We start from the raw sequence: 25,475 nt of genomic DNA, 5'->3' as shown, positions 1-25,475 counted from the left end.
GAAACAGATGTCCAGAAAGATTATAAACTGCCCAAAGACACAAAGCTGGGATTGGAAAACAATTTTCTCACTCCTAATCCAGTGCTCTTCCTATACTGGCAGACTAGTTTAACTTGGGGCATGTTCCTGAGTTTAGGAGCTAAACTTGATCTCTCAGAGAACAAACATTCAAATAATTCCAATCCACTCCTAAGCAGTGGGAAGCATGATCTGCAGAGCACGAGTGAAGGCTGGTTTGGTATTTGAGCGTTAATGACTTCGAGGTCCTCGAGGCTCCAGGACTTGTCAATTTCCAAAAAAAAAGCAGCAGCTAAGCCCTTTTGTAGTTGGTATAAACCACCAACAAAATTTTATAGACCACTCCAAGCTCATCAGCAAAATCTAGTTTTGGTTTCTATTTTAATTAATTAATACCCATTTAGAAGTTTGAAATTCAAAGGTCTTTAACCAACTGGGCTTCTTTGGCTACAGCTATCAAGTGATCTCCTGGGTAGGGTGAGTGTTAAAAGGATTCAATGAATCTCTTCTGCAATGAATGCTCATACCTTAAGACCATCTTTCCATTCTCCAAAAGAGACTGGAATAAGCACTCTGTTCTCACTTCCATGCTATTCTGTTTTAACCCAGCCAAATTCCTAATCATAGAAAAATCAATCTCTGGATAATTTGAAATAGAGTAGTTTCAAGGTGGAAAGAAGATGAAGGCTTTTTAGAGGATTTTTCATAATAATCTCTATCTATCTCATTAGATTTTGGCCATTTGCTCTATTTCAGATATTTATTCACTAGAGAGTATGATTTTTTTTGGCCTCATTTCTTCCAAAAAGCAAAAAAGGACAGCTTGAGAGATCGGGTTCTAAAATCACAAACAAGAGCATTACCAGGCATAAGTCTGGACACTGCCTTTGCTTCTCTCTCTTATTGGTTACAGGGAGCTGACTGGGTACTGCTTATTCTGAAAGGTGATGATGGAGAAATAATGAAAGAATTTGTTCCATGGCAAGTTGTTGGGAAATGAAGTTCATCTCTCACTCCTGGTGCTCACAGAACCAACGAGGTCTGAATAATCAGGTTTGCTCTTCATGCTACTATTCTAAACTGTTCATTGCTCTAGCACAATGTCCTATCTCTAAAAGAAATAGTGCTGAGCACAGATCAGGCAGGGCTTCAATAATGGTCAGTGGTAAATGGGTCTGTGAGAGAGGACAGGTAGGTCCAAGTAGCTGCAGGCAATTTTTATATTAATTAAAAACCGAGGTCTTCCTCTCATCATCCTTGGAGGAACACGTAAGTCAAATATACCATTTCTCAACCAGGAAGACTGTTTCCTTCTTCCACCCAGTAAACTTCCTCAAATTCAAATGAAGATATCTTTTACTATAAAAATGAAAATGACCTACTCAGGGCATGCCTATCTCCCTTCTCTAAATTTCTTATAGGGCTGAAATACTCTATAATTTTGGCAAGAGACTGAAGAGAAACCACCAGAGGGTCTGATCTTTCATTTTCTCTGAAGGGACCTAATTAATCTAGCATCCCATTTTTCCTCTACTTTCTCCAAACCAGACTTTCCCCAGAACTGGTTATTTGTCTCCCAATGAGGAACAACTTTTTTTTCTCCCAGAAGTAATAAAGGTCTGTCACTAATCTTGCAATTTCTCCAGTCTAAGGACAGCCCTCAGTGGCATTCTCACAACTAAGTTAAGTGGTGGTTGGGTGTTGGACACCTTTGATGGGGGAATTCTGGTGATAGAGAAGCTAATTTCCTCCATAATTTGTATTTATTCTTCCAAATTCGAGACTAGTTAAAGCTAAATAAGAAGCACTGCAAAATGTTTTCCAAGTAAAGACCTTGGAAAACCTCACTACTGAGTCTAGCTGTGCCTGGGCCCTGAAAAAGTATTTCAACCAATACCCAGGAATTTTTAAGTTAACACAGTTAAGAGTATGGCTCTAGAGTCAGCCTGCCTGAACTCATATCCTAGCTCCACCACTTACTAGCAGGGTGGAAATGGGTGAGCCTTACTTTCCTCATCTGTAAAATAATAATAATAATAATGTTCATTCATCATATAGAGCTGGTTGTGAGAATTACTTTCCTCATTTGTAAAATGGGGATAATAATAATGTTCATTCATCATATAAGGCTGGTTGTGAGGATTACATAGGCAATGAATATAAAGTGCCAAGCATACTGCTTGACACACAGAAAGTGCTTAATAACTGTAGCTGTTATTATTATCTCTTTCATTTTAATGTGACTCCATGAATAACTGCTTTTTAGGACCCTAAATTCCAACCCCTGCCATAAATGAGCAGATGCTCCCCTCCCTGATTTTCTGGTAGAGACCTGTCCTCTACAGGAGTACCAATGAGGGATTTCCTGTGGAAGGAAGAACACACTGCTTTAAGGTTTGTGTGTTAGCATGCGTACACCGACAGAGTGGCAGGCCCTCTCCTGAAGAAACACACATGCTCCTACAATTGAGTTCCTCACTGAAATTGTGTCACAGCTGATTTTCAGCACTCTGAAGAAAGAGACCCAGTGTTACATTATAGATTTTCCACAACACCTAAGAGTCCTAAGAAACTTCAACATGTTTGTGGACTAATTTAGTAACACGCAGGCCCAACCAAGAAGGAAAGGAATTTCTCATCAAGGTCACATAATAAGATTAGAATTAGGCCACTATAGTACACCCAGCACTGTTCTCAGCACTCTGATAGGCTTCTAAAGTCCTCAGAGCCAAGTTCCGCCTTGAGAGACCCAAAAAGCAAAATGGAGAATCAAGATAAACCACCATGGAAAGGCACACCCACAGATGTAAGAACATAATAGGGCTGAGCCAGTAGCATTAAGTGTGGTTTGGAGTCAGCTGCAAAACTAACCAGTGAATGGGCAGGCTGGTTGAAATTGTGTCATGCCTTTTAATACAGGTATAATTAAGAACCCAAGGTCTCTTCTGTCTACCACCTCCTTCATTTTACTGTGTCAGCTAATTCTGAGCACAGAATTCTCCACAAGTGAACAGTGCCCTGAGATAGCAGCTGTAAGGAGGGCTATCAGCTCTAATAGGCTTGTGACTCTGACACTGAGAGCTTAGGTTCCTTCTGGGCCTATATCACCTCAAGGGCAGATTCTTCAAGCTAACTCTGATACAGGGGGAAAAAAAAAAAGTCTGGCACAAAAGATGAGCAAAAGGATGAAAGGCTGGGAAAGAACGTCACTTTATTGCCAAAACACACAATCTATAGTTTCAATTTCTTATAAGTCAGGTTTGATCCACTCTGAAATGCCCTTGTGAGGTGTGTTCAATTTAGCAACGATTTTCAACTACACAAATTAAGCTTAACTGTGCACTGTACTTGCAACTGTCTAAAACCATCTAAACAGACACATATGGTGATCTTTGAATAGCCAGGTTCAAAGTCTTGCTAAGCTAATTTTAGCATTTGTTTTTATACAGTAACCAAAAGACTGGCATCTCAAAAGACAAGGAGAAGAAACAATTAGATTCATGAGCTCCATGAGAAGCTTCTCTATCCAGTCTCTATCCAGAGAAGACTGTCGGCTTTCTTCAGATGCTATCCGCTTAACCTTCTTTTATACAGTACAAAGTTTAGTCATGTCCAGATGAACAAGGCCTAAAAGAGGCATAATGACCAAGCAGACAACTAAAAGGATAAAATATCAGCTACCTAAGAGCTTCATGTTTCAATTCTCCTTGCTGTTTTGAAAGATTTGAGAGTTGAGCCTTTGTAAACAACCAATGTAAGGCTGGAAACTGGGCTCAAGAAAAAAGGGAAAAGTGGGGAAAGAGAGAGATAACTTTTAGTGGATTATCTTAAAAAGGGTATTAAAATGCTCCTATATATACTGTTTTCAATATCAATTTAAGACTCTCCCCTCTAGTATTGAAAAAAGAGGAAGGAAGAAAGAGAATGAAGTAAAATGGGACAATATATATGAATAATCAAAGCAAGGGAAGGTTCTCTGAAAAGTGTGTGAAACTGAAAAAATTCAACTGGGTAACTCTGTGTATATCCTAATATTTTAAAACAGTTCAGGACTTCCACGTCATGATGGAGTAACCGAGAACTGGGAAAGACAGAACTCTTTTCTGACACTAGACAACAGGCAGCGCAGGACAGGAATCCTGAGAAAGAAAACACGGGTAAGCATGAACGTCTTGCTGGGATAAGGTAACACACTGGAGTTTGGGGAGGCAGAGGTGGCTGGAACTTGTGAGGCAGCTTACCAGAGAGGAGGATATTAAGCAAAGAAAAGAGCTTCAGAAGTTTCAACTGTTCTCACTGAATCTGTTGCTGATCATAAGGATTACAGGTGTAGGGTAAAACTCAACCAGGTCAGACAAAAAAATGCCTGAGGATTTGTAAGCTGAACAATTCTCAGAGCTCACACAGGACTGGGCGGTGTCTGAGTTTTGAGCAATCAGAATGAAAAGTACCTGTTAAATTCCTACAATCGTTAAAAGAGACGCCAGAACAGTTACACTTTAGTAATGGAACTAAACTAGCCCTAGAGTAAAATCTCTCCTAAACCTACTCATATATTAAAAAGAAGTTTCATGGATGAAGGTGGTTTAAAAGGTACAAACTTCTGGGTGTAAGATAAATAAGTACCGGGGATATAATAAACAACATGACTATAGTTAGCACTGCTGTATGATACATATGAAAGCTGTTAAGAAAGTAAATCCTAAGAATGCCCATCACAAGGGAAAAAAAAATATTTTTTTATATCTATATGAGATAATGCATGTGAACTAATCTCACTGTGGTAATTATTTCACAACATATATAAGTCAAGTCATTATGCTATACACCTTAAATATGCAGTGCTGTATGTCAATAAAACTGGGCGAAAAAAAAGGTCACCAAGCCAAAAAACAGACATTTCAAAAGGATCATGCTGCTCCATTAATAATTTACCTGTCTTCCTGAATAAAGTCCAACACTATTTAAGAAAGAAAGACAAAAAAATCTAGCACTCGACCACATAACATTCACAATGGCCAGTATCCAATAAGAAAAAATTACCAGTTATGTCAAGAAGCAGAAAAATGTGACTCATAATCAAGAGAAACATCAGTCAATAGAAATAGATCCAGAAATGAGATGATGGAATTAGAACAAGAACATTTAAAGAGCTATTATAAATGTTCAAGTATTTAAAGACAACCATGAAAAAACAAGGAGCAAAATGGAAGATGTAACACACCTGATAATCAAATTGCTGAAAATCAGCAATAAAGCTATCAGAAGGGGAAAATAATCACATTACATCCAGAGGAATAAAGATAAGTATTCGCACTTCTTGTCAGAAACTGTGCAAGCCAGAAAGCAATGGAATGATATCTGCCAAAAGACAAAAATACTGTTAACCTAGAATTCTATATCCAGCAAAATCATCCTTCAGAAATGAGGGTGGAATAAAGACCTTTTCAAACAAACAATTTGAGAGAGTGTATTGCCAACACTACAACAGATGTTAAAAGAAGTTCTGGCAGAAGGAAAACTATGTTATCTGGTTCTGTAAACAGGAATAAAGAATGCCAGAAATGATAAATACACATTTATGTAAATTTAAAACCGAGGAAAAAAAGATAATTGACTCTTTCAAGCAAAAACTAATAACAATGTAATGTTATTGAAGAAAAATGTATGACAACACAGTACAAAGGAGAGGAGAGGGGCAAATGGAAATACACTGTTGCAGGGTTATTACATGTTACATGAAGTCATACAACATTATTATTATTATTATTTTTTAAGCAGGAAAGTGCAAGTTTACTAAAGTGAAAGTACACACTTAAAGAGAAAAGTGCGGGCAGCTCGGAGTCTGTCATATGACATTATCTTGAAGGTACACTGTGATAAGTTAAAAATGTATATTGTAAGCCCTAGAGCAAAGACTAAAAACAAACAAAAAAAGAATAGGTATAGCTAAAAAGTAAACAGTGGACATAAAATGCAGTACTAAACAAAACTCAGTCCAAGAGAAGGCAAAAAAAGAAAAAAAATGAATGAAGAACTGATGAGAGAAAACAAAAGCAAGATGGTAGATTTTAACTCAGCCGTATTGATGAATTAAATGTAACACTTCAACTAAAAGGCAGAGATTGTTAGACTGGATATAAAATCAAGACCCAATTATGGATGTCTGAAAGAAATCCACCTAAAATATAAAGACACAGACGGGCTGAAAGTATGAAGAAATAAAAAGATGCTATATAAACACTAATTGAAATAAAGCAGAATTGCTATATTAAAATCTGACAAAGGAGACTTCAAAACAAGGAATATTATCAGGCCTAAAGAGTAAAATTTCATAATGTTAAAGGGGTCAGTTCATTAAGACAATTCTCTATATATGTACACCTAATAAAAGAACTTCAAAATTCTGAATGAAGCAAAATTGACAGAACTAAAAGAATAAAGAAGTCTATGGTTACTAGTCTACTAATTGCAGGTTTCAATACTTCTCTCAGTAATTGATAGAATGAGTAGACAGAAAATATAAAAAGATTGAAGATTTAAACATTACCAACTAACTTGACCTAAGACATATACAGAAATTTCTACTTAACAATTGCAGAGTACATATTCTTTTAAAATGTACATAGAACATTCAACAAGACAGACCATAGGCTGGACCATAAAACAAATCTCAATAAATTTAAAAGGACCGAAATCACATGGAATATATTTTCTGTCTACCAGAGAATTAAATAAGAAATTAATAGCAATCTCTAAATAACAAAATAACACACTTCTAAATATCACAAAAGAAATGAGAAAACATTTTGAAATGAATGAAAATGAAAACAGAGCATACCAAAATTTGTGGGATGTTGTTATTAACATGGGAAATTTATAGCACTACATTTTATATTAGAAAATAAGAATTAAAATCAGTGAACTAAGTTTCCACTTAAGAAATCAGAAAAAGAACAAATTAAATTCAAAGCAAACAGAAGGAAATAACAAAGATAATCATATAAATCAATAAAATAAAAAACAAGAAAAAAAAGAAAATCAGTGAGGATATAGGTGGTGGTTATATTGGCATTCGCTGTACAATTTTTTCAACTTTATGATTAAAATTTTTCACAATAAAAATTATGTTGGGTAAAAAGTCTTCCCACAAAGAAAATTCTAGGTCTAGTTGCCTTTGCTAGTAAATTCTATTAATTATAAGCAAAAACTAATACCAAGCCTACACAAACTCTTTTTAAAAATAAGGGAATACTCACCAACTCATTTGATAGAGCGGCATTATTCTAATACCAAAACCAAAGGCATCACAAGAAACTATGAACTAATATTCCTCATAAACAGTGACACAAAAATAATCAACACAGTATTAGAAACTCAAATTTTATAATATACAAACTAAATACTATATCATGATCAAGAAGGTTTTATCCCAGGAATGTAAAGTTGGAGTAATATTTAAGAATCCAGTCACTATACTAACAGAATAAAAGAAAAAAATCCATATGATCTCAACATATGCAGAAAAAACACTGACAAAATTAAACACAATTCATAATAAAAACTCTCAACAAACTTAGAATAAAAGGAAATTCCCTCAACCTAATAAAGGGAATCTATGAAAACTTATAGCTAACACATTACTTAACGATGAAAGACCAAATGCTTTCCCCTGAAGATCTGTCTACTCTTACCACTTCAGTATTGTACTGGCAGCCCTAGCCAGTGTTATAAAGAAATAAAAAAACAAAGGCATACAGATTTTAAAGAAAACAGTAAAACTAAATTTATTTATACACAATATCATTGTGAGGACAAAAAATTCTAAAGATTAAAAAAAGAACAAATATATGAGTTTAAGTTTATCGAAGTTACAGGGGAAAAGGTTAATTTAAAAATATATTTCTAAAAAAAAAATAAAATATATTTCTATATGCTAGCAAAAAAACAATTGGAAATCAATTTAAAAATACCATTTATATAACATAAAAATGAAATATTTAGGGACAGACTGAACAAAATAGGTCCAAAACAGTATGCTAAAAACTATGAAACATTAATGAGAAAAATTAAAAGATCTAAATTAATGGATATTAATGAATATTACGTTCATGGATTTGAAATAATATTAGTGTAAATTCTCCTCCAAGTTGACCTATAAAGTTAATCCAATTCCAATCAAAATATTAGCAGGCTTTTTTTGTGGTGCTGATGCTAGTGGTAGTGGTGGTGGTGGTTACATAAATATATTTTATTGTATTCTAACTATACCTCAATAAAGTTAAATAAAAAATAAGTCCAGTAAATCATGACTAGTCAAACAAAAATGTATGGCCATGGTGATAAGCTTATGTTTTTGGTCTTATTCCATTTTTGGTTGGAGCATGAATGATTCACACTCAATAAATGACTGGATAAAGAAGTTATAGTACATATATACAATAGAATATCACTCAGCCATAATGAAATCCTACCATTTGCAAGGATGTGAATGGACCTAGAGGGTATTATGCTGAGTGAAATAAGTCAGACAGAGAGATAAATACCATATGATTTCACTTATATGTGGAATCTAAGGAACAAAAAGAACAAATTAAATGAAAACAGACACAGATACAGAGGATAATCTGGTGATTGCTAGAGAGGAGGGTGTTGGGAAGCTGGGTGAAAAGTGTGAAGGGATGAAGAAGTACAAATTAGTAGTTACAAAACAGTCACAGGGATGTAGAGTACAGCATAGTCAACAGTATTGTAACGGCTGTGTGTAGAGCCAGATGGGTGCTAGAGTAATCGGGGGGAATCACTTCATAAACTATATAAATGTCTAACCAATGTATACTTGAAACAAATATAAAATTAAACACACACACACACACACACACACACACACACACACACACACAATGATGCAGACCAATATATCAGTAACTCTAAGCTAGGAGTTCTTAGTATTTTGACAATGCCAAGGATTCCTTGCATTTTCTCCCCTCTATTCCTCCACCTTTGGCCTTCCTCCTTGACAAATTAAATAAACCCGAGGTAGAAATCAACAGTATTTGGAATCATTTTCAGCTGGGCACTAGCCATGTGAGGTTTTTTAGAGTGATGTACTTCCTTAGACTTGCTTACAAACTCAATCATTTGCCAAGTTCAGGGATTTACAGAATCTGCCCTGTCCAAGGACATCTAATCAAGGTTCTGCTTTTACTTTTTTTTTTTTTTTAATGAAACTGAGGCAGGAAAAAAAGATATGAGATGATCATGGCTCTTACTCTTTATTTGGAAACTCACTCCAAATAAAGGTCATTATCAAACCTTTAATGGATTTCTAATGTGGTAGTATTTCACTAGGGTACAAGGAGAACAGAGAGGTTTATCCATCCTCCTTAGGCTTATAAAGGGTTAGGTGAGACTACTGCAAGCATGCCAAAGACATTACTGAGTGAGGTCTATGAGAGAGCACTTAGGCAAAGGTCTAAGCAAGAAAGCAGTGATCCTGATTCTTATACTATGAAGTCCTCAAGGGCAGATATAATTTTTGCATTTTTATTGCCCCTGGCTTGGCACATAACATATACTTCTGTACTTTTGCATAGAAAAATAATCTGGGGGAATCTGAAGCTTAGAGCACCCATTCCTTGTCTTATGGCACTAACCAAGGACACCCAGAGCAGAGAATTCTTAGACTAAAGCAGGTTCTGAGCATTTCCTTGGGAGGCAAAAATTGGTTCTTTTTCAGAACACTTCAGCTCAAAGTGGCTGAAAAAAAGAAAACAAGCCAAAAGCACAGGGACTAGAACAAATAGCAACTTGATAATAAAATCACACAACCCATTGAATGAGCATCCCTCCCTCCACTGGGTGCCTACAGTGACTTTCTATCCAAAGAGATAACCTGAATATCTCTCCAGGGCATAATTATCCAATATAACTGTTTGGAAACAAGGATCCAAAAGGTAGACACAAATCTCTTAGGCTAAAAAAAGATGATACCTTTTAAAAAGTAACTATTTCCTCTATATAGCCACCTTGCATACAATATGCTTAATTTTTTTCCCTTTCTATTTTCATTTCATAATTTAAGGACCAAGCTCAATTTCAGAACCAATTTAAGCTGATCAGTTCTCCCAGTCCATCCATGTCTTTTAAGCCTGCTACTAAAGGGCTCTCTACTGCCCTGAGATTTATTGATCTGATAGACTGGCTCTGCCCTTCAGCAAGGTGGACTAGATAATGAACCTCACAGTGGGTGATTAGTGAGAGGCCATCATCAGTCGGTTAAAGGGGTAGTGACAGTGACTTTCTTTAATTTCCCTAGGCAGCTGCCCCACCTCCCTGACTTTATTTGGTTGAAGCTCTCGACACCCCTTGTGAAGATTTTCTTTGCACTAATTACAGATCCCACATGCCCAGGTCTTTACCCTGCACAAGCAAGGCATGCAATCACACTGAGACAGCCAAGGTAATGGGACAGGGGAAACATGATACACAAATATCACAGCAGGCCTTCTTCTCTATAGCTTACTGCAGGTGGAACACTCCACCCAGCTCAAACCAAGATGCAGATGTCTCTGTTCTGCCCACCTGAGGTTTCTTTCCTCAGCAACGTGTCGCATCTCAGGGAGGGAGACAGAAAACATCATCTCTGCTCCTAATTCACTAGTAATTTGACATGGGTTCTCTGCCTCCCTGCCAAGCCTCACTTAGTATCCCTCCCTAATAGAGAGAAATCCCATTTGTGGGCTACCCACAGTTTCCCTTCCAACTGTCTGGGTCATTTTTAAGACTTCAACTTTCTTTGAGCAGGATCACTGTGAAAGACCAAAGTGCTGTTATGGTACTCAGCAAAAATATTTCCAACTAACACAGCTTATAACACATAAAAGTTTGCATAGCAACACTTCTGGCTTCTGATATTATCACATGAGCAAACTATGTTTTTCTGAGCATACCTTACAGAGTTTTAAGTTACCTACTGGGGAAGAGTTTTCAGTGGAAATAAAACAAAAGTTTCCAAAGATCCTTGTGGAAGGAAGGAGGCAAAAATCAAACTGAAGAAGGAAATCCTACCTGTACATTCTCATCTAATAACTGGGATAGAGGATCATTCTAAGGTTAAACAGCAAGGCTGTTGTCTTCTGTAACCTCCTGAAAAGCTGACAACTGAAATTCCTATAGGCTCCAACACTAATTTTCCTATGCACTGCCAATGATGTTTCAGTGGCAAGGAAGCCCGATTAAGACCAGAAAATTATGTGATGGGCATTTCAAAATGCATACTTAATTGGAGAAAATGCTGACAGTGGCAGAGATGAATAATAAGCTGGGCTCTTCACTAGTGACCTCTACATTCATTTGGCTCGGCTGTAGGACATTAACTTTGAGTGTTTTCATTTTGCTTTTTGGGGGAAACAAAACGGAACTACTACTTTAAAAACAATTAAAATTCAGTGTGTTACCTTTTATATTTTGGCCCGCATAACTAATATTATTTATTAAAAGAAATAGATAAATGAGAAACTTTTTTTTTTTTAATCAGCATGTTTCTCTGGTGTGTGGAAAAGCTTTATTTCTCATAGTGACCTTCCTGACATGCTTAGACTGAATAGACTTTTCCCTCATTTATAAAGTTATCATACTGTACCAGGAGCCTATACAAAGGCATTTCTGCCTAACTGGCAGGCAAACTCTACGGGCCCCTGTTCAGTACTTTCTTTCCTCAATTGCATGGGCCCTTACTAAACCAGGATCTTTCCCCACCCCCTAGGAATGAAATCTGTTATCTTTACTTTTCCTACTTCTCCATCCACCTTCCTATCCCTGGCTGGCCCCTTCCTTCAGAAGACCTGACAAACTCAGGTTGTCAAACATGCCTGAGCCTGATGAAATGGAAAAAGTTCAGATTTTGGTCTCAGATCTAAGTTCACATTATGGCTTTACCACTACCAGCTGTATGACTCTAGACAAACAGTCTCTTTAGCATCTTTATTTATAAAATGAGGATAACTGTATCTGCCTCAAATAGTTAATGAAAGAATTAAATCAGTAACCTATGAAAAAGTGCCTAGCTCAATAACTACTAGTTGTTCCTTTCTTTTTATTTATTTGTGTCCTTTTTAAATCCAAGATACTTTCTCCCTTATCTCTGGTAGTGCAGCTTACCTCCCGGTCCAAGTAAGAGAATGGCCACCCTAGCAGCACGTAACAGCTAACCCTCTTATGTGGACCTTCTCAAGATGCCCTATATAACATAAAGTTGATTTCTGAGGTTAAGTAGCTTGTAGGAAGATAAAAATCCCTCTGCCTCTGACTGTGTCTTTCTTTCAGTAGTGAACCCAGTGAACAAACAACTCACATCAAACTTTTTTTTTCCTGCCAAACAGGTCAACTGAAATGCCAGAATCTAAACAAAGGCAACAAGGAAGGCAGGGTCAGACAGCCAACGCTTGTGTCACATGCTCATACTTACTAAGAGTTCCCACAGCAACCATCACTCAGGGTTACAGAGAGGCAGTGCAAAACTACAGGCTGTTGTAGAAAAACACGATGCCAAGTACAGGAAACTGAGTTATGGCTACTGTGGGAGTTTGAAATCTCAGCTCTCCAGCATATGTCTCTGCCAGGGCTGCCTTGCATGGTGGTTAAGGGCCTGTTCTAAGATGAGAAAATATCACAGGGGCTCTCACAGTGGGCCGCTCAAAGGCCTCAATTGCCTGGGGGAGAACTTTATATAGGTGGCTCCCATGGGAAAGTGACCCACACTCACTTGCTCAGAAAGTCCTGCCTCATAGCTTCATAGCCCTCTTCTCCCAGTCTTCCTCAACCACTAATAGTGTGCTGGAGCTGGCTCATGGTGCTTGGACTGTGAAAGCTGAGTGTTCAATTTACAAGCATTGTTAAGCCACTTAGCTTCACATTGGTAGCCACGGTGGGAGCATTCACACCCAACACTACAAACCAGCCCCCTTCCCACCACTCACCCCGGCTACCAGCTGTTAAACATTTACTAGCACACCAAGGGCCAAAAACTCTAAAGCTGAAATATCAGGCTCTATTTTCCTCATAAGCCTTGAAACTCTTAGCACATTTCCCCAAGATCTTTCTGGGCTTTCTCTCAGGTGTTCTCAAGTAATGGGTGCCACAGTGGGTCCCTAACAATGTTTGCCCCCCAGACTAGGGCTCTCCTCTCATTAGTATCTCACTCCTCTCTGGAAGATAAAGCTAGGTTTCATTCGGATTTCTGAACACCTAGCAGTTATTTGTAGTGGCTCTTATTTTAGGATCAAGAAGAAATCAAAAAGATTTAGAAATATTACTAACAGATAGAAATAAACACTTAGCTTCCAATGCAACCTTCACTCATTCAGATGTAAGGCATTTTTTTGTTTCCATAATTTACTTTAACCTACTCCCACAAGTAAATGATACTCTGCTTTGTCATAGTACTTTTGAAGATACCTCTTATAACATACAACATTATACAGGCCTCGTCTGAGTCCAAAATCCAAAGCCCGAGTGAGAGTGACGACTTAAAGAAATAATGAAAAGTTAAACTCCATAAAATTCCTAATGCAGAAAATTTAGGAATCTGGGTACACTTTCCTATGGCCCTATGACATATGGGGATGCTAGCAGACCATCTTTCTGATCTTCCAGAAAATTCCTAAGTTTGTATGTAGAGAAATTTTTAGAAAGCTCCTGGGCCACTTGGTTGAAAGGAACACCAGCTTGAAGACAGATTTGCCCACTCTTAGAAACAGAAAGTAGAATGGTGGTTGCCAGAAGGCAGGGTACAGTGGTGGGGGTTGTTTCATGCATAGAGTTTCATTTTGCAAGAAGAAAAAGTTCCAGACATAAACTGCACAATAATGTGTTTATATTAACACTACTGTACTGTACACTTAAAAATGGTTAAGATGGCAAAAAAAATTTTTTTTACCAAAATTAAAAAGAAAAAAATAGATTTGTCCATTAGGTATCATCACATGCCTAGCATTGAGGCTGGCTCATACAAGGCCCTTAATGAATGCTTGTGAATTGAATCAAAGGCAGTACAATTAGGACAAGGACGAAAGTCAGTGCATTGAGGATTATGAAAGCTATGAGAATTTAAATGACTGAATTGTATTTTTAAGTCATTCAGCCTCTGGGTACTCTGTGACCTGAGGACAAGACTTACAGAAACTCTGAGACGACTCTTCATTCCTTCTGTCCTTTTCAGGTCCCAACTTTGAGTACCTTTTACAATCTATGCCTTTCCTTTAATCCAATCCTTATCCCTCCTCTTTCAAGGCCCTACTCAAATCTTCTCTCCTCTCCTGACCACCACAACCTGCAGAAATCTTTCTCTAACAGGAACTCACAGATCATACTGCTAGGATTGGTAGGCTATTGATAAGTTACGTTAAGCCATCTCCTGCATTTATTCCATCCTTTAAGAACAAAGGCCCCTTATATGTCTGTATCCCTCAAATGTTTTAGCACAATTTAAAGCACAGAGTAGGCATACATGCTGAAATACTGATAGCTGAATGAAGGCTGAAGAAAGCAAGAGTGGGCCGATCATTTACTTGCTTTCCAATGGGATATTTCAAAGGCACAAAACTGGTCATGAATGTGACTGAAAGCTTAAGGAATCAGATGCTCAGAGAAGGTTTTGACTTGAATCCGAAATTAGTACTAGGTACTCTAGATAATCAGAACTCTAGAGAATCTTCTCTGAAGTCCTACTATGAAGCCCTCTCTTGCCCATAAGGAAATTAGAGCTGAATAAATCAATATGTCATAGTATTTGTAAACCAAACAAATAGTGAATATCCTAAAAGGAGTTGAAGATCTTTAATGGGCATTTTCAAAGGTCTAAGGGCTCTGGGGGCAAGGAAAGTATGAGGTATTATTCAAGGAAGCTAAGTCAATAACTCTTACAAAAAAATGGGTGTAGGAGTGTCAAAGACTGGTTGAGAATTTTAAGAAAGATAGACCCTCTTTAAGGGGAAAAAAAGGACATATATATAGTTTTACACACAATTTCAGAGTGTGCAATAATTCTCTAAAGCCTATCTTTGGACCTTAGGTTAAGAACCTGTGAGCTAAGTATTATTCCAAGAGATTTCATGACAGACCTCTTGAGCATGGACCCATTCTAATTTGAAAAGCAGGAATAAAGGAGAGGGAGTATATAAGAGTTTAAGGTAGGACAAGACAGGGAGGAGACCTCCCTGAAGAGCTCTTCTATTTCAACATACTTCTCTAAAGAACAGATTACTTCATCAGGATGGGATGTCCTCAAAGTATCTAAACCCAAGACAGCCTGGAGTCAAGAGTTTCTCTTAAATTCCAATTACAAAAGGGTCCTTGGAATTTATTTATGAAACATAGGTTGTTTGATGCAGCTATCCTAGGGGGTAGAGGGAGCATATCAAATGATTCTATTAGTTAGGGACAGATGCTTACCACCAAGCCATACTGGGGAGAGAAAGGAAATAAATCTCAGCTGAGGGTGGGCAAGGGGCCTGAAGGGCAATTTTACAAGATGTACTAGAGACAAACAAACTCAGCAGGGGATAAATGGAGTAGTTTCACAGTTTTTGGAAAAACGAGATGTACCTTTTCCATGATCTTTATTCATAAAGATATGTGAGATAAAAAGAGAGGTCAAATGCGCTGCCCAAACATCATACCCAAAAATTAATTAAAAATGATCAAAGACCTAAATGTAAGAACTAAGACTGTAAAACTCTTAGAAGAAAACATGCAGGAAAAGCTTCATGACATTGGATTTGTCAATGATTTCTTAGATATGACACCAAAAGTACAGAAACAAAAGAATAAGTACACAAGTAGGACTTTATCAAAATTAAAAACTTGTGCACCAAGGGACACTGTCAACACAGTAAAATGGCAACCCACAGAATGAGAGAAGGTATTTGCAATTACATTATTTGACGAGGAATTAATATCCAGAATAAATAAAGAACTCCTAAAACTCAACAGCAACCAAAAAAAAACAAACAACCCAATTAAAAATGGGCAAAGGGCTTCAATAGATATTTCTCCAAAGAAGATAGACAAATGATCAATAATCACATAAAAAGATAGTCAACATTAATAATGATTAGGGAAATGCAAATCAAAACCACTGAGATGCTACTTCACACCCATTAGGATGGTTATAACATAAAAACAAAAACAAAAACAAAACAGAAAACAAGTGTTGGCAATCACGTGGAGAAACTGAAATGTAAAATGGTACAGCACTGTAAAAAACAGTATGATGATTTCTCAAAAACTTAAAACATAGAAGTACCATTTGATCCAGCAATTCCGCTTCTGGGTACATACACATAGAACTGAAAGCAGGGACTCAAACAGCTATTTGTACACCAATGTTCATAGCAACATTCTTCACAATAGCCAAAAGGTGGAAACAACCTAAATGTCCACTGATGAATGAGTGAATAAACAAAATGTGCTATATGCATACAATGGAATATTATTCAGTCTTGAAAAGGAATGCAATTCTGATATATGCTATATCATGGATGAACTTTGAAGACATTATGCTTAGTAAAATAAACCATATCCAAAAGGACAAATATTATATGATTCCACTTATATGAGGCACCTAGAATATTCAAATACATAGAGAGAGAAAGTAGAACAGTGATTACCAGGGCCTGGGGGAGGGGGAAATGGGGAGTTCTTGTTTAATGGGTATAAGATTTCAGTATGGAATGATAAAAAAGTTGTGGAGATGGATAGTGGTAATGTTTAAACAAAATGTGAATGTATTAATCCACTGAACTGTACATTTTAAATGGTTAAATTGGTAAATTTTATGTATTTTTATCACACACACACACAAAAGGGAGTCAAATGAACAAGCTTTGCAATCAACCCCAGACAAATATGATACCTGTGCATACAATATAAAAATTTATGCAGTTTATTACACTAATAAATGCACAACTATTCAGTTATGCTGAAAGAACTGACTGATTAAAAAGCTTTGTTCTCTATGAAGCCAATAAGAAGTAACAGAAAAATGTCATCTGTCTTCTGGACAACTGAAAAAAACCACAAACTCCAGTGTGAGAGAATGTGTTTTATTTAATAAGCAATAATGGATTTACAAGTATCACCTTGAAATGCCTTAAACGAGGCTGGAATATATCTGGGGGTTGTGAGAGCTCAAAAACTCACAAATCTCTTGCCAGAAAACAATGGCAAGCTGAGCAGACAGATCTAACAAAGAGCCTTCTCTTGTCTGCTATCTTACTAGGTGCTATAAATTCCAGTTAATGCCTATCCATGGTCTTTAGGTTTTATTTTAGGAGTACTTTAGAATCTACTTGGAAATTAAGTTCCTGATTTGTTTCTAACTTAGTTTGCTGCTAACAACTATAAGGCCCCACTGCATCTCAAAGCCGGCTCTTTGGGAAGCTGTAAATACACTTAACATTAAGTGATATTCACATTAATGTTCATGAGTGAAGGCAGAGAAGTGCTCCAACAGTTGGAGATTAACAAGGCAGTTAAATGCTTCTAATCTGATAGAGGTGAGAATAAAACCAAGTGTACCCTAATGCTGTCATTTAGCACCTTTCAAAGTCAGTTAGGGGAAAAAAGCAAGAACTATTTTGAGGGCAGTTTTGAAAAGGGTCCCAGAATAGCATCACCCTTCCCCCTTCCCACAAGTGAAAGGATTGTTAAGAGAGGTAATGAGTGTACAAAAGCTCCATGAGAGCAAGAACTACACTAAGATTATTCCCCACCACCAAGTATCACACCTTAAATACAGCAGGCATGTAATTATTCATTAACTAAGTAAATAAATCCTTGAGAGCTGCTATGCCCTCCCCATTCTCACAAAGGGCTATCTACTCTCCCTCTGCATAGAAATCGCCTCTTCTCTGGTTTGTGGACTCTTTTTGAGAGGCACTTTCATCACTTCATTTAACTTTGAAAGAAGTTGGAGGAGGGTGAGGACATGTGCTTGCTAATCATCCTTTTCCAGATTGCCTCATGTACCAGAATGGATTTTTATTATTGGTCTGTGGCTGCTACTGCTGTAGAAAGATTTCAGCCTGACCTTCCCAAGCTGCTGGGGGATGAATACTGCACGTGGCTGACAGAGAAAATGTGTCTTCCTTTTTTTTTTTTTTTTTAAGCTTTTAGCTAACCAGAGCTCACTGCGGCAGGAAAGTCACCTTTACTCTCACTGAACAAAACTCAAGATGTTAAATTCTTTTGTATAAAAACGATATAGTAAAACTGATCTGAATTGGTCCATCAAAAAAAAGGTAGTATCCCTGTGCATCTCAGAGAGCAGTGGTATCAAAGAACAGGACTCAGGACTGCTCCATAGGCAGAATAGAAAAAAAATGAAACCATTTACAAAAACAGTTAAAATAAGAGGATGGATTCCCACAGCTGGTCTCACAAAAGAGAACAAATACGTCAAAGGGAACAACTGATAGACTAATAGAGTCCTATCCATCTGGCTGAGGAAAAAGCCACTGTGGGAATACTAAGAAGCTTATCTGTTAGGAAAAAGGCTAGCTTGGTGCCTCACTGGGTGAGCTGAATAGCTTTTAGGAACACAGGAACACATAGTCACACCATAGCTGGCTGGCTGGCTCTGCCAGCAAAAGGCTCAGAGAAGGCTTACACTGATGCATTGGCATATGGCTTGGAGGCTATATCTGGACTCACCTCATGAATATCCTGGCCCTCTGACTTGTAGGGTGGGAAGGAAGGGATACTGTGAATATAATGTCTTATTCTGTGCTTTTATTTTTTTATTTATTTTTGTTTACGCCTGCCTATAGCACCTGGTCTTCCTAGGTGGTCTCCCATCCAAGTACTAACCAGGCCTGACCCTGCTTAGCTTCCAAGATCAGACAGGATTGGGCTTGTTCAGGGTGGCATGGCCGTAGACTCTTAGTCTATGCTTTTAAAAACGGGACTCAAGAGTTTCATTCTGTAACATCAAGTTCAAGCCCCATGCCATGCGCTAAAGTCCCATCTCTACTTTTAAATAATGCAGAGCCAAGTGCAGGCACTTTGGGAGAAGGGGAAATCAGGCCAGACTCAACGAAAACCAATACACAATGCTATCTGCATCTCCAACTCAGTCCATACCACAGGAAAACCTGCTCAGGAATAATTGTTCAAGGCAAATAGAACTCAATTACTAAGAAAATCTGCCCCAATGAGGGCTCAAGTTTTAACGAGCCAAACAGCATCAAATTCAGCCGAACTCAAGGATTTTCTAATTGGCAGTTTCATCCATTTCTAAGTTCTCATTTCTTATTTTCAAAAATCAAAATGACTCTCTGCCTAAAATTAAAAAAAGAAATGCCTTATCGCCCACTCTAAAATAAGAATTCACTAAATTTTCACCTACATATCTTCTATATAATTAAATGAACCTCTCGTATGGCACAAAAACAAGAAACCATTACTATTTAAAGTACTATCAACAAATCCCTTACTAATTCCTCGTAGCATCCTGGCTCTTGCCGTTCTTGCTAGAAGCTCAATCACAGAATCCCTCTGCCATCAGAGAGGGCAACTACTAGATCCTAGCCACCAACTAGGGTCACTCTGGGGAGAGTAGTGGCTTACCTGCTCCTCCGACAATTGGGATATGTGATTCACAGCAGCGTAGGATTCAATTTTGGGGTTAAAGTGGTTGATGATGGCTCTGAAACAAAGAATCAACATTAATACAGCACCAGCCAGAAAAAGAAAATAAGCGAGTTAAAAACAAGTATCACATACTCTCTGGTTTGGAGTACAAAAGCATGGGGGTGATTGTCACAGGGTAAGTGTCCTCTTAATGAGCATGAGGTCACATGGAAGTGAACTGATAACTCTGAAAGGGGAAGGGTTTAATCATTTATTAGAAAATTAAGCATCTCTGTTCTGTAAATAAACTAGAAAAAAAAACACATAACCCAACAAAAAAACAAAACCAAGCACCCTTCAGACAATAAACAGGACCCAGAGGGTTCTCCACTAGGGGGCCCTGGCATTTCAGCCACAAGGAAAAGTAGTTTTCTCTGCTGACTTGGGAGAACAGGGCACTTAGTAAAGCTGGACCGACATGTAGTCTAAACACAGTCTCGGAAGACGCTGAGCTTTATCAAAGCCTAAAATCAATCTTCATTCTTGTTATTAAATATTTCAAACCAAAATTTTATTTCTAGTTATTCAAACCAAAATTTAAGTGTCATTTTCAAATATTCCCTCTCCATCACTCCCTCACATTCAAGGTCACCAAGTCTTATCAAATCTACTTCTTAAAAATCTCTGAAATCTGAAATAAATTTCCCTGAAACCAATGTTTGGTATAAGTCCTTGTTATTTCTTGTCTGGTGTAGCAGAAAAAAACATAGGTTTTAGATCAGAGTTTACCACGAGTCCATATTGACATAAAAATTATTAAATAAATGAGAAGAGACAAATCTTTCTAACAGAACAATTTCAAATAATACGTGTAGATACTCTCTTTAGGAGCTGGTGTTTGGTTCCCATTCTCACTAAGGGTAGGCTAGACTTAGTGATTTATTTCCAAAGAATAGAGTAGAGAAAGGGAAAATAGTGACTATACAGTAAATAATCCTGGCGAACACTACCTTAACCAAGTGATGAAGGTGAACATTGCCAGTGATGTCATGTGGCTGTCAAGTAACCCCTGGTGTGATCTGATGAGAAGGGCACTTCGCCTCTCTTGGATACTTCCAAAAACCTATAACCTCAGTCTAGTAATGAGAAAAACATCAGACAAACACAGACTGGGGAACAGTCTACACTACAGAATACCTGACCAGTACTCCTTAAGACTGTCAGGTCATGAAGAAATTGACACAGACCAGAGGACATCTGGAAGACATGACAAATAAGTGCAGTGTGATACCCTGAATTACATCCTGGAACAGAAAGAGGATAATAATGGATAAACTGATGAAATCCAAATAAAATATGGAGTTTAGTTAACAGTAATGTATAAATGCCAGTTTCTTAGTGTTAATAAATGTACCATGGTAATATAAGATGGGGAAAACTACATGGAGGGGTATATCTGTAATTCTAACATTCTTCCAAAATAAAAAGTTTATTAAAACGTGTATGACAGCATAACAGAAATCAATGTCTTCTTTTAATATGTCTAATTGATAGTAAATCACAGAACCATTTAACCTAATACAGGTAATAAAACTATAAGCCAAAAACGTCACAAAAAACATGGTTTGGAATCCTACTTTGACCACCTGTTATTCTGAATGATTTTGGGGAAGCTATATACATGTCTCACCAGAAGATAAAAAGTGGGAATAATAATACCCATCTTAGCACTTAGCACAGTACCTAGGAATAGTAGATTGCAGGTGTAAAATAAATGTTTGTTGAAAGAGTGACTAAATCTTAGAGGATTCTTGCAACATTTATATAACAAAGCACCGTCAAACATCTAGCACAATGCCTGGCACACAGCTGGTGCTCAATAAATATTCAATGAATGAATAAATTAAATAGGACAGAAATGGGTCAGGAACCCTGTGCTTTATGCTGCAGAGCATATATGATATTGTTTGGCTGAGGGTATGACTGATTTGTCACTGTAAGAATTTACAGTTGGAATGAAGAAAAAATCATCATCCAACCTGCCTTGTGACATTCTCATCCCAGAGCTTCGGATCTCAGCAGGTGATGAAGATCTCCCACCTGGCAAGTGGAGAGACTATTTAGAAGCCTGACAGAGGTGGAACAGTCTAAAACCAGTAAGTAATCTCTAACTCAGTACCCACAAAGGGCATAGAGTATATGTCTCTGCTTTACTTTTCTTACTGTTTCTTTGAGACTTTTACCTGTAAAATCTGAGTACTACTCTGATCTACTGGAGATGCCAGGTACAAGGCACTAGGCCTAAGAGGTAAGAAAAATAGTGTGACACTGGCTGTTGTTCCTCCAGGCTCTTTAGCAAGGAATTTGAGAGAGGGTTGGGAGCTTCCTATTAAAGCTCTCAGGGCATCATACTGTTGAAATGGAAATATGTTCTGAGATAGCAAAGAGATGACAAAACACCAACAGCAGTCTAAGTCAGCCCACACTGACTTACACATGCCTTTGCAGAGACTGAAATACTTGTCTTTCCCGGGAAGTTTGGATGGTAAGGGCTCAACTGGGTTGTGACTCCACACTGCCCCCATTTGGCTGTGGCCCCAGACTAGGACTGAAGCCTGAATAGTTCTCTCAGAGGGAGAAAGATGAGGTACCAGGTTTATGGACAAGGGAGGAGTCTCTCTCTTTTTTCTTTAGGCTTCTCTTCCCACTAGTATCACCTCCTCCAAAAGGATTTACTGTCATCTCTTCTGAACATTTGGTGGGAGGGAGGGGTCTCCTGAGACATTCTAACTAGCTCTCATTTTTACTGATCAAAACATGACAGGTAGCAACTGTCCAGTGCTGAAGTCTAAAATTTGAGTGTTCCAGGAAGGAAGAAATGGCAATTTTTTCTATCAGAAGATGAATGAACAGAATGTGAGTTTAATTCCCTCCCCTACCCACTCTATCCAAACTCCCACCCTACAGAAAGGGCAAATTCGGAGAAGGTGAATACTGCAAGCAGGATACAAGTTCCTTGCCCCTGACTAGCCTGACAGAAAATGAAGCTCAGAAAAGAAGGTAACTGAAGAGACCAGGGAAGGGGAGTCTTGCATCACTAGGAGGCTAGTGCAGGCTATATCAAGACAACTCCACTAGGTTCATATTGGATTGTTATGAACTGAATATCCCCCCCAAATTTGCATATGTTGAAGCTCTAATCTCTAATATGACTATAACTGGAGAGAGGGCCTTTATTGAATTATGGTCAAATGAGGTCATAAGGGTGGGGCACTGATCCAGTAGGATTCGTGTCCTTATAAAAAGAGACAACAGAGAGCTCACTTGATCTTTCTCTGCACCATGCAAGGACACAGCTAGAAATAGCTGTCTGTAAGTCAGGAAGAGAGTCCTCACCAGAAACTGACCCTGCTGAATCTTGATCTGAGACTTCTAGCCTCCACCATTGTGAGAAAATAATTTTGTTTTTTAAACTGCCTAGGCTAGGGTATTTTGTTATGGCAGCTGAGATGTTCTACATGGATGTCTTCCTCCCCACAGGGAACCTGGCCTTTGGGAAGCAGACAAGCCTGAGTCAGTCTTTATTTAGCCAAGTAGTAGATCAAATAAAGTCAGCTTCTCATTCTGCAGGTGATTTCCTATTTTTCTACCCTTTACCTTATGGGTAGGTACCCTTTTGTACCTTCTCTTCTAGGTGATCATTCTGAGGTTCCTATGCTATATAGTTCCAATCACAAATGCCACAAATGTAGCCACGTGGGTTACCAGCTTTTCAGGTAGAGTGGAACTGGCCCTTTAGCCTTTACTAAGTGAGAAACACAGATTTTAGTAAAGAAAGACCTTGCAGGGTTTTTTGAGTGGTCTGTGCCATAGAGGACACACACACACACACACACACACACACACACACACACACACACACACACACACAGAGTGAACAGAGGTAATGTCTGAAAGGATAGCAGTGTAGCCAGCACCATACATGATAAAGGGATATCCATTTTCCTTTTTATTTGCATTTTAAGACTGGTTTTCATCTAATCTCAGCCTTTCAGGTATTTAAACAAAACCTAGTTTCTGCCAGTCAAAAACTTTCATGCTAAAAAAAGGGGACTTCAAAGGAAGAGGAGTAGAAAGAAGAGAAAATGTGAGTGGGCAATGAATGAATAAACATAGTCATTATGAAAAGATTAAGGCTTCCCTTTGACAAAGGTGGAAAGACAATTAAATGAGAATAGTCTTTTCAAGAAATGGTCCTGGGACAACTGGGTATCTACATGCAAAAGAATGAAATTGAACCTCTACCTCACATCATACACAAAAATTAACTCAAAATGGATCACAGATCTAAGTGTAAGATCTAAAAACTATACAATTCATAGAAGAACCCATAAGAGTAAATCTTTACAACTTTGGGTTAAGCAATGATTTCTCAGGACACCAAAAGCACAAATGACAAAAGAAAAAGCAGGTCAAGTTAAAAAATTTTTGCGTTGCAAATGGTACCATTGGAAAACTGAAAAAAAAACACAGAATAGGAGACAATATTTGCAAATCATATATCTGATAAGGAACCCCAATGAGATACCACTTCACACCCACTAGGATGACAATAATCTAAAAGATAGTAACAAGTGTTGACAAGGACAGGGAGAGATTAGAACTCTCATACATTGCTAGTGGGATTGTATAACAGTACGGCTACTTTGAAAAGTGGTTTGGCAATTCCTCAAATGTTAATACATGAAGAATTACCCAGAAATTCTACTACTAGTTATATACTCAAAAGAATGAAAACATTACGTCTATACAAAAACTTGTATACAAATGCTCATAGCAGCATTATTTATAATAGCCAAAAAGAAACGACCCAAATGTCCACGAATGGGTAATTGAAGAATTGATAAACTGAAGAATGGATAAATAAAATGTGGTATAGCTATAACCTAATATTATTCAGCCAGAAAAGGAATGAAGTACTTATAAATGCTACTACATGGAAGAACCTTGAAAATATTATGTTAAATTAAAGAGGCCAGACACAGAAGGCTACATGTTATATGACTCCATTTATAGGAAAGGTCCAGAATAGGCAAATTATTATATATAGAGAAAGTGGATTAGTGGTTGCTTGGGGCTAAGGGGAGTGTTAGAGGAGGAATAGAGATTGACTGCTAATGAGTATGGAGTACTTTTTAGGGAGGATAAAATATTCTAAAATTAGATTGTGATGATGGTTGTACAACCTCGTGAATATATTAAAAAACAATGAGTTGTACATGTTAAATGGGTGAATTATAACATATGAATAAAGTTGTTTTTAAAAAATGATTAAGGCCTCCTTGACTCCAGCAGTTCTTGAGAAAGCTGCTTTCCCCAGCAACCAAATCCCCATAGAATTCACAGATCCCAGAGCTTGATAACTTTCCTAGAGCTTGCATATGCTAGCAATACTGTGGCAGAAGGAAAAGGAGTTCAATGGGCCACTGACTATTTTGTAAATTATAGCAAATTGAGTTTAAAGAGCTTCTGGAGAAGCTACTGTGGTGCAGTACCACAAAAGGTAGCAGAGATGTAGGCGAGACTGTTACTGCAAGACTCATGTGCAGGGAGAGCCAATCCTGTCTGGAAGTAAGAAAAGTTCAACTCCTGGTAATATGCATGATATCTTTAAATTAAAAGGTCTGCATTTGGCAAATGATGTCAACATTTGGCTACTGGACAAAGAACTCCTTGGAATAAAACATTGGAGGTATACTGATGGGGGACAAAGAAGTGTTCTCTTATCTTCAACACTCATGACCACTTTTTTTCCCTTTTTCCTT

At 37.7% G+C, this 25,475-nt stretch overlaps 1 protein-coding gene and 1 pseudogene across 3 annotated transcripts in view; both read right to left on the bottom strand.

Annotated features, from left to right (window-relative positions):
• Positions 1–25,475, bottom strand: part of ARMH3 (armadillo like helical domain containing 3) — a 148,194-nt gene that overhangs the window by 8,523 nt on the left and 114,196 nt on the right. For all 3 annotated transcript variants that reach the window (XM_039871410.1, XM_039871407.1, XM_039871409.1), the window contains exon 24: positions 19,648–19,726. In XM_039871410.1, coding sequence (XP_039727344.1) covers positions 19,648–19,726 — 79 coding nt within the window. The remainder of the gene's footprint in view (positions 1–19,647; positions 19,727–25,475) is intronic.
• Positions 18,840–18,958, bottom strand: LOC120609821 (uncharacterized; annotated as a pseudogene).

This window comes from Pteropus medius, unplaced genomic scaffold (assembly GCF_902729225.1).
Source record: "Pteropus medius unplaced genomic scaffold, Ma_sr-lr_union100, whole genome shotgun sequence".
Classification (NCBI taxonomy): Eukaryota; Metazoa; Chordata; class Mammalia; order Chiroptera; family Pteropodidae; genus Pteropus; species Pteropus medius.
This window is presented reverse-complemented; position numbering and strand designations above follow the sequence as displayed.